Source organism: Varroa destructor, unplaced genomic scaffold (genome assembly GCF_002443255.2).
Source record: "Varroa destructor unplaced genomic scaffold, Vdes_3.0 BEIS01000004.1, whole genome shotgun sequence".
Lineage (NCBI taxonomy): Eukaryota > Metazoa > Arthropoda > Arachnida > Mesostigmata > Varroidae > Varroa > Varroa destructor.
This window is the reverse complement of record NW_019211457.1, coordinates 279,877-290,409: the sequence shown is the minus strand read 5'-3', so window position 1 is coordinate 290,409 and position 10,533 is coordinate 279,877. Positions and strand designations below refer to the sequence as shown.

At 40.1% G+C, this 10,533-nt stretch overlaps 1 protein-coding gene across 15 annotated transcripts in view; it reads left to right on the top strand.

The window, feature by feature from the left end:
- TBC1D16 (TBC1 domain family member 16) overlaps positions 1-10,533 on the top strand; it is an 83,568-nt gene that overhangs the window by 38,518 nt on the left and 34,517 nt on the right. For 14 of the 15 annotated variants that reach the window (XR_015326100.1, XR_015326101.1, XM_086986693.1 and 11 more), the window contains 2 exons: positions 3,393-3,589; positions 7,645-7,797. Coding sequence is in view for 13 of the 15 variants with exons in the window: in XM_086986693.1 (XP_086842819.1) it covers positions 3,393-3,589; positions 7,645-7,797 (350 nt within the window). In the remaining 2 variants the exon portion in view is untranslated. The remainder of the gene's footprint in view (positions 1-3,392; positions 3,590-7,644; positions 7,798-10,533) is intronic. The other variant, XM_086986695.1, reaches the window with a different exon arrangement.

Sequence of the window (10,533 nt, the reverse complement as noted above, 5' to 3'; positions counted from 1 at the left end):
TATATATTAGTTAGTAATAAAAAATTGAAATGTACGCTATGCAGCAATGAATAGATTGTACTACTCCTAAGTGTCTTAGAAAGCTATGTAAATATTTGTAGATACATTCGAATACTTGTTGAAAAAAGTACGCTATATTTAACCTACACGTTTTGAAATGTGTGCAATGGACCTCAACGTACATAAGACTTGTCAGAAGCACCAAATTAAACATAATGCAATTAAGTACGGCTGTGTAAGACGGTTTAGGGCGAGGACGTGTTTGTTCTCCCTCTATATATATAATGAGGTTCTGTTGTATAACATGGCACGCATCAGGGGGTGGTTAAATCTTTTCGGGGCAAAACGCTCTGAGCTAATACGAAGCGCTGACGATGTTCACGTTACGTGTACATCAAAAATAACTTGCTTTGCCTTCATACGAGCCACAGTATAAATGAGGCCCTATGGAACTAGATAGACGCACAAACATAGCGCGTGTGGGGGCCAGATAAAATGTGATTTGTATACAAACATTTCATAGAACCGGTTGCCAAATCGATATTATCAAACTGCGTTAAACAGGAGAGCGAGTGTCTGACCTCAAAGGTAAAGGCGAGTGCCCACAGAGAGAAAAGCACCTTGTACAATTTTATTAGCGCGAAAACTGGATTAGCTTGGCACTAAGTAACGTTCTTATCCAGTCATAACCAGCTGATTATAAACGGACTGTCATTTGCCCTATTTCTCTTATTTGTTTCGCGGTTTCATTCCAAAGTGACAATGTACACACACACACCTCATTCGCATTTTATTCTATAAATCGTGTCGTCTAAGCAATGACGTGGTCGAAAAAATACGAAAAGCAAGAATAAACATTACAAACGTGTCCAAAAATAACTTAACGAGGTCATTAGCTCTCTCTGCATTTACTAAGTGCAAATGATACTGGCAACCTTCAGGACAAACATGGAAATGAGACAACCGCGCCTTAAGCAGTGCCTTAACAATAAGCCACACCAACTTGGCAGGCCGCCAATGTCGCAAGGTCATTGGAAATATGCGGGTGTTAACTACCGTATTGCTAGATCGTCAGATGTTCCCTACAACTTTTCCTCCCCTAGACCGCAGGCAAAGTATGCATCCCTCCATTTATACCTTCTGTTCCGTTTGCTTGGTTTGTTTTCATTAACGCTCAGTAACGAGATAACAGTTAGACGATATGCTTCCGCTACAGTATACTAATAGTAATTAAATATAATGATAATAGTAGTAACCATGTTGATAAGAGTAATATTTGGTAATTCGAGTTCGAATCAGTGGCGGGCAACAAAAAATCTTTGACGATGAGCAGGTCATAACTTCTCCTTAATTTAAATACTCGGACAGATGTCAGAGCGTCCTTTTGCGCAGCCATTTAAAAACATAAGTAAACCATTACCTTACCAAGTTACTTGCTCCTGACGGGGGTTCGCCTTTTAGCGGTTCCCTTGAATCCAATGGCTCTTTGCCTTTTCTGACCAAAAACCAGCCTAAATTTTACCTTACACCGTTTCTTCTATCTCTCACTTTCTGGCTCCAAAAAGCGATAACAGCCGGTCCTGTTTCATAGACGCTAGTTCCGTTTCATCTATTAGGAGTCTCTATGAATTAATGCCGCTTCGGTCGGCTTACAAAGATGAGTCAAGGCGCAACGACCCACAGGCTAAATGGGGAAAACCTGCCCTTTCACAGAGAATGCCATGGGAACTAGGTAATTGACTTTGCAGGTATTCTCTGTTACTACAGATATCTGCCTAGCTTGTACACGGAATCTGATTTACTCGGCTGCAAGACGCAGTGAAGTACCGAGTCAGGTCGCGTCATGGTGTTAACTGGTGCTGCTAACTGGGTGAAGATGGCAGCTTACCCACTGCATGTTGCACAGTGTTATATAGCGGAAGACGTGAGTGCATTTTAAGGCCTTTTTCTATAATGGCGGCTGCGGTATCGGTGGTCAGCAACGTCGGTTCCTTCTACCGTGTCTACTTAGGTTAGGTAAAGAACAACGCTTGTATCGAAGATTTGTTCACCAATAAGGGTATATACGCCGTAGGTAATGGTGTTTGCTGCTAAGTTCAACTTATTGCAAGGCTATTGTTACTATATGTTGCTTAGGAAAATTCCTATTGTTTTCAGTACGACGAACGTGCCACAGTGCTTTAGGTAATAGCGAACGCTGTACGGCGCCCACATAATATAGCACATCAGATAACGTTAAGGTAATGGATATCTAGAATTTTTCAATTTTCAGCTGTAGGTCATATCATGACTTTGTTCACGCTGAACATAATTCAGGACACAAGCATTTAATAATCAACTAGCATGACTGTCGTTGATAGAGCATTATTACCACGCGATTTATATTTTAATTGATCAGCTATGAATTCTCCATATGGGAAACGATATCCATCGACCCGAAATTGTAGGTTCTTGGTACAGCATTGATATGTTGTTTCAAGAACCTGCAACACATTTTATACTATATCGTACGATACGTGTAGGCTTTTTACGTGCATGCATATCTTTTCTTACGATATATGTGTTGATTTTATGGACACGGCATTCCGCGTCAACGAAAAACTCTTTCTTCCTTATCGCGAATATCTTTATTCCTATTTAGGAGGACAGGCCGTCAAGCATTGTAGCTTCCTATCTATCGATCTTCGCTTTCGCGAGTCTCTCCCTATTATGTCCAATCATTTCATACAAACCTGTACAACTGGCCTTATCAATCTGCGAATCAAGCTCAGCTGCCCTCTTAACACGACATTGCCATTTCGATTTCGCGTTCAACCTTAAACGTAACGAACTACGACTACGGTTGCATCCATTCCGTTCGTTAAAAACCTCGGTACGATCTTGCACTTTACCAGTGTTCCGCGCAGCCGATGAAATTGAGATGTATCTTTCGCTAGACATACACGCGGGGTGTCCAAATAGTTTTAAAAAGGGCCCTGCTACTACAGTTTAGTCCGTTCTTTATTGTAGTTACCTGCTACTATTTCAATAGGTATTTATACCCTATATACCCAAAGTTTAAAGATATTTTCCAGGCTCCCTAGGCTCTTTTGGGCCACGTTGTTTATGTGAAACAATATCAACTACTCTCGTAAAGAACATTCGTTTAAATAGCTTTCGTTCTCTTACTCAGTGGAAAAAATGTCATAACAAAGTGAAAGACTATAGTTAATATATAGCTACATGTGGCATCTTAATATTTAACGTTGTTTTCGGTAGGAGAAGGACAAATCGATACTTATTTTTGCAATCGGATTTACTCAAGCATGCATACGATGTATATTATATCCATGTGTGACCTAGCCCCTTGATCTAACCTTGGTTCTACGCTTATCGCTGTCGCCTGTTCGCAGATCCTCGGCTGTAGCCTTCTGCTGACGTGGATTCCGAATATTTCACTACAACGAAACCCGCGTCATCTCGAAAATCGGGGATCAACTCATTCTCTCTATGGAAACGTTAGCTATCAAGCTACAACCGGCGGTACCATTCACAACAGCGGCGAACCCCCGCTCGCGCGAGGAATCACTTCTATCAGTAGCAACCTAGAGTGCGTATTCAATTCACGTAATGAAACAAATCGGTAACGCTGCAGCGATTTCAGCGTCGCCGTAGCTTTTACAACCAACAACGGCGCATCCGTACAAATACACACAGACTTACAGCGAACGAAAGATCCGCGCAAAGCGGCATAAGTCGCGCTCGCTCCAAGTGATAATCGTCAAAACGACAAGTAAACGTTTGCTGAAGACAGATACACGTACAGGACCCGGGCTAATCGGGTCGACGTTAGAGTTTGTATGGACGGGATGAAAAACATGTACGAGAAGGTAGTAGTCCGGCGAAGACTTGGCTGAAATCGATGGAAGTCAACGTGCTCTAATTTATATCTAGAATGTATTTCACGCAGCAATCATTTTGTGTAAGAGGCGATTTTGAAAGCTAGATTTTGGTTTTATGCCATGCACACGGTTCGGAACAAAAGTCACTCGAGAATCTTTATTTGACATGTATGTTTCAGTTCTCTCTCTGTTTACCATTCTCTTAATAACAGAGTACTATTGCCATATGATCCAAACCCAAGAGAGCGTTGTTAATGAACTATGTGAAAATACCGTTTAATTTACTCTTTTCCGTATGGCCTAGTACATAATATACTCATTAGATCAATCTCCGCGTCCATGTCGTCTTTGGTCATCGTAGCAAACACTGTTTACGAATTTCCTTTCTATTGCGTTTAGGACTTTTCTATTCGACAAGTTTCGCAGATGTAAATTATTCTCTGTTTTCCACTGTCGTTGGTTCTCGTTTACCGTGCTGTCACGTTGTTGTATCAGTTTTCCAAGACAGAGAACATCAACTTCCCATACCAACTTACCTAGCTTTATTCTGTACCGCTATATTCTGTATTATTATTACCGCTTCTGCTAGCTTTTGCCGCTGCTGCTTGCAGAAGATACATGGGATTGTATCCCCGGCGGAAAGAATACACCTTTGGTGATACATATGAAGTCCTATTCAAGTAGGATAACTCGATCTGACTTAGCTACTTTGGGTCCCGAAGAAACAGGGTAACAGGCGGATACGGAAACTCACCTAGGAAGTATCTAAGTTATTAGTAAGCACGCGCCGGAATTAATGTGTCGCTCTTAGCTAAGAGCACGGCCAAAGGAACGGGGCCGGAGAGACGAGAGAGTATAGCTCGGCTACTATCTTCTGGATACATCTTTTGTAACGCAATCTACGGTAAACCTAACTGCACATGAAGGCTTTATCTACATGGTATTTGTGGTTTAAATGTCGGGATTACCAACAGGGTCAACGTTGTGTTAGTCCGTTATATGCTGATATGGACACGAGATCGCCTTGTAGTTTATCAAAGGTCTGTGACACCCTCTGCCATCGCCGGCTGTTATAGTCGGAAAAAAAAACATCTTTCAAGACGGACTCAACTCCCCGTTGTCCATTCTACGACAGTGTTTATACTATTTTACTACACTTCTTCAAGAACCTGTCATAATAGCGAGGGGGCTCAATGCAGGAGCAATCTAAAAAGCTTAAGGAATTAAAATTATATTCACTTTCGCCCCGTTTCCGACCGCAGTTTTACTCGAAGATCAAAAGGTGCTTGCCAAGATTTAGATTTGAACCACTTTGTGACCCTTCTCGGTTAATACCCGACAAATACGTTACCACTGTTGCGACCTCGCTGAGAGGTCCAGTCCAGTCCTGACCAGAGATCATTGGCCTGGCCATTCTCGCTGCCATTCAAACGTAATAGGTGCGCGTCCCTTTATGTAAACAATAGAAAATTCAAATCATTGTGACACCGGAAGAACAAATGAATTTCTACGATTGTAACGACGTTAAGCAAAGTACTCTGCCGAGCGAAGTTAGAGGACAGCCTGACAAATCACACGTTCCCACGAACCTTCAATCCTAAATGAAACCTTTGGGCCGTCTTGACAATCAACTAGTCAATTTTGACTAGTTGGACTACGTTACATTATTAGGGAGATAAAATGAATCCTGTTTCTAGTACGTGAATTCCCTTTTCTCATCATTTTGAATTTTATCCCACATGAGCATGTGGATCTCCTTCACACCGATTCAATACACGGAGGTTCCGTCGTTAGGAAAGGCAGCGTTTTTCCTTAACATAAGGCGATGGTACGATAATGGCGAGAGGCCCATATGGCTGTGTTATAGCCTTGGGTTCACTCAGTGGGCAGTATTCTGCTGCCTTTTTTGGTGTCGCTCCGGTCTCTTAAACGATATTTACATTCATTGGTCACACATATCTGTGGCGTCATATGGCGTTCAATATGACTAATATTAAAAGCTCACAGTTCTGTCCAGAAGCCACATGTACCTACATTCTATCGTTGTGTTGTAATAGCAATGACGGCGACCTATGTAAATATGAAGTATCTACGAACTGGCTCCAAACTGCTGACTATTATTCTGGGATCGAATACTCAATCATATAATGAAAATGTTTCTGAGGAAGATCCGTGTTTTTTCCAGCCAAATTTTAAGCACTTTTTCTTCAAAGGCAATTTAGTACTGTTATTATTGCTATTATCCTATTGCGCCGACACACTTATGCCCGATTAGCATAAGCTTCGGGATCAATACTTTACTTGGATAATTCACCAAATAAACAGGCGTTCTAAGTAACGTATGCGCAAAATCGTACCTTCTAACCTCCACGTATACGGGATTTCGAAAACTGCAGGTCAACTCCATGGAAAATGTAAAATACCTACCCGACACCGCTCAAATTGAAGACTTAACAGTAAACCCAATCGGTGAAGTGAAATGCGAGAATTGCTTCGAATCTTTCGGTCGAGGTGTTAGAGAAACACGTTTATCGAAGTTAGTCGACTCCCAGTAGCGTAATCGTTACCCGTTTTGATCATACGTTTAGAGTATGTTCACAGCTATCCCGAGCACCGGCACAATTTGATATTCTATCTATTTACATATATATATATATATATATATATATATATAAACCATTCGACAAACCAGTGTCGATTGGGTTGTCGAACGAATTGGATGGTACCGACCGGGCAATTTTATTACTAGATCTTCTTAAAGCAACTTTTGTAGTGACTATTTTTCCGCTTAGCTCTGATTAAATCGAGCACACAGGACGCTAATAGTTCGTTCTTCTTATGGCTTCAAACTTTCGTGAAGAATCTTGCTGTTTACAGGGCTGAATTCGGAATAACTGCTTAGCTCAGGCCGAGTGTTGTTTAGACCTTAAAATACGGGGTAATATGCTGCGCCTACTGAAGTTAGATTAAATGTTTGGAATTAGTATTGTATTATTCATCAAGGACGCTTTATAGGCTTAACTACCGTAATTATTTAAAGTTCGTAGAACCTTAAGAACCTATCTCATTCAAAGTGGCATTTAAAATTTGCTTCATCTACTGACGTCCAAAGATGTTATCAAATATGACTGTGTATATAAGCACGGGTTGCAGGATGCAACTACCCTAATCTGTTACGGACTCTTAATTGTTTAGTCTAGCTTTTAAAAAACCAGTTTTATGCATGATGTTTTACCAATGCCAACTAAAGATATCTTTACGTCGACGAGATTTGCAAATGGTGTAATATAGGTCTATTGGGTTTCGCCTTATTTTTCTTTGCCAATTGCGTCACAGGTTCTCAGTGATAAAGTCTGAATTAATTTTTTTTAATTTAAAAAAATTAAATTTATGAAAGAAATTGTACGGACTTAGGAGACCTTCAAAAAAGGCCAACCTGAACTATATATACGTTTTCTTCAGTGTGTGTTTTCACCTGATGTGTATCTGTTCCTTTTTTTTGTTTGATGAACATTGATTAGAGCAAGAAGCCTAACGGCCGTATTTATCAGATTCAAATTCTTAGTAAGCAACTATTGACTGTTATTCCATCCGCTAAAATAATGATAATTTTTGTGGTGTAGATTGTTTTGAGTCTTTGAGCTACAACTCTCGTACCATCATATAAATAATAACTTGTGTTGTGTATGTGTTATAACATAAGTTCACTAGCTGAAGTTACTACTTCTGTCTCGCTTGTTATTTATCAACTCCGGTTTCACAGGGTTAACGCGATTGCAACCTCGATGTCCCCGAACAATTCTCAGTGTTCAGATCGCGAAAACGTTCAATGTAGCAGCAGTTTAACCAGTGAACGCCGAAGACCCAGTGATGACTTTGAGCTCAACCGAAGGATTGTACAGGGATGGAGAAACAGGTGAGTTCATGTTGTCTTGTTGTTGCTCTTCTTTTGTTCTATCAAACGAATTGTTTAGTGCTCATTCTGTACACATATAGACAGATAGGCGCCATATGGTTGGAAACAGAAAACGCTTGCGTCTTGGAATAAAAACGAAAAACATCATGTGGAGGATGTGTACATTTATCCAATAGGTGAACCAAGATAGCTGTCACCTGTGGTAGTCAGCTGTATATCCTATCAGGGCAGCTTATGTTTTAGATGTGAATCTATTGTCATGGCCTACGTCATAGCAGAGCTTATCAAGACGTCGAATGTCCAGGTCTTCTGGGTTCTTCCTTTGGTATGGAGATAAAAACTTTTTTATACCAACGGTTATAACGTTGTGGGCTATTGTAAGGACTTCTAGTGGCTAATGCCCATTTGTGCGACTAGCGTGTTAGAAGTTATTATCTTCTTGAGTGTCAGAGTTAATTATTTTATCATATCGTACTACGACATAGAAGATTGTGCAAAAAAATGTTTCTAGCTCCTTGAGGTTCCTGTGGTTGCCGTATCAACTGCACAGTTCTTTCTTCCAAGAGACTGTTTTATTTTGCTAGGGCGCAGCAGGGGTGACGGACGCGCTGTTGTGACAAACGTAGGCAGACGCCCCGTATAATGCGACGTTTCGCAAAACGAACGTTATCAACATCAGGTGCGTATTAATGTCAGCTTTCAAACATGATGACGACGAGGGTCACTGTTAGAAAAGCGAGGAAAGATTCGAATTCGTGTACTTCAGGTTTGGGTAGACTTTGTTTGGTTTCGGCGTCTGTGAGACCTGTTTCTTCGAAGTAAACGAATATCTCTATTGAAGTTAGGTAAACGACGGTAACGATTCGTAAATCAGGGAATTGGTGAAGTGGCTCTGTCGATATCTCGCATATGGTAAATCTATATATGGTTCATACAGAATATTATTCGAGATCAGCCATGCGTGCTATCGAAGTAGATGAGGAATAGAAATTCAATCTTGAGGTGCACTAATACCAATAGTATCCAGCTTGAAAAACATTCTTCTGCTTTGAGTCGTTTCATCGTCCAATGAGCACCATCAAACCATCGTCACACTTACGATCCTTTAATATGTTGTTTTCGGCAAGACCATAGTATATTGAAAAACGTCAGCTGTTTAAATAGCCGTAGGCTTCTAATTAGTTCTACACGGGAATCGGAACTTTTAAACTGCGTAGATAAGAAACGGCCCGCATGTAGATCATGTATGGATAATCTTATATTCTGAGAACTCTAATGAACGTGAGCGTCAATGACAAAGTTGAAATATATCGTATATTGGCCAATATATACTCTACTTGGAGTACTCTATATAATACGAGCACCCCAAGAAGAGCAGTTTCAATTTGACGCCAGACTAACCAGAATACGTGTGCTCTTCTCTGATCAATTTCGGCCCGATAGGCCGAGTAAAATAACAAGCACACAGATGTACATATATGGTTTTCCAAAATAGAAACAAATACTGCAGACCTGATATAATGTATGTCGAACACAGGCTTCACGAAAACAAATTCTATTTAAGGACCTTGTTGCACAACTCTTCGTCCTTTAATGGCCTGCATCTTTCAGAGTTCACAGACGTAATGGAACGCTACGCAGCAGAAATCTTCTAGAATATACATAAACAGAAATAACAGTATAAAAAGTATTTATGTGTGGTGACGAATTATTTTTATAAAAATGTGCACTGTCACACAATTGGCTAGGATACTGCCGTAATGAAATAAGTGAACTTCAAGAAATTATTGATTCATTTTCTTTTACTTTTAATTGAATTACGAACTTTTAATTGAATTTTAAGCTAAGTCACCTTTAGTCCGGCAAAAACGTCATGAAGAAATATAAATGTATAGAAACTCTACGTATTGCAAGCAACGCAACTAGAAATTGTGCACCATTTATATATACATATATATCAACCCATATGAATCACTACCCAGATACATGTCTGCGGCTATCGAATAGCTGTGGCGTTTTTCGTTCCTGCTAATCTTCAAAATTTCTAAATGATTTACATTAACGTAGATAATATATTATAGTAATTTTCAAGTGAAGTCCAATTTGGGTTTCTGCTATTTAAAACAACTCGTTTGACTAGACGGCTGGCCATATTCAACTCGCCGCTAAAAGTGGCTATCTTCAAGAAGATTATAGAAGCTAGCGGAGACGGTACCGAAGAGGTTATCGGCAGTTATACTTTTCTTACTTCCATTGCTTCTGTCCAATGCTTTATGAAGTTGACAGAGCCTCTGTGTTGGCAATATGTTCGTTCACGTCTCCTTGTTACCATTGCATAGACAGGAAATAAGTCAGAGAATCAAATTATCTTAGCAGGCATAATTCTATTTGCTTTTTCTATTCTAACGAGTGTACGGTATTTTCCAACGATCGATATATTGGCAACGGTCGTGAGTATCCACCGTAAGGTTGGCGCTGTTGCGTTCGTGTACATAAAATCTATCAGTTGCGGAGGGTGCAGCTGGCAAACATGAGAGAAGTTATTTGCATGTATTTTGAAGAAGAACAGTGAAACCTCTTTAGGTAATATTGTTAAATCGTGTTGTACCGTTCGAACAATAGAAAATGACACATTTCCAGTTCTTCCGCGAGATTTCTTACGCGCCTTTAAACCCTTTTCACGCTTAAACCTTTAAATTATCGTTATCCTTTTTTGTTATTATACATATATATATA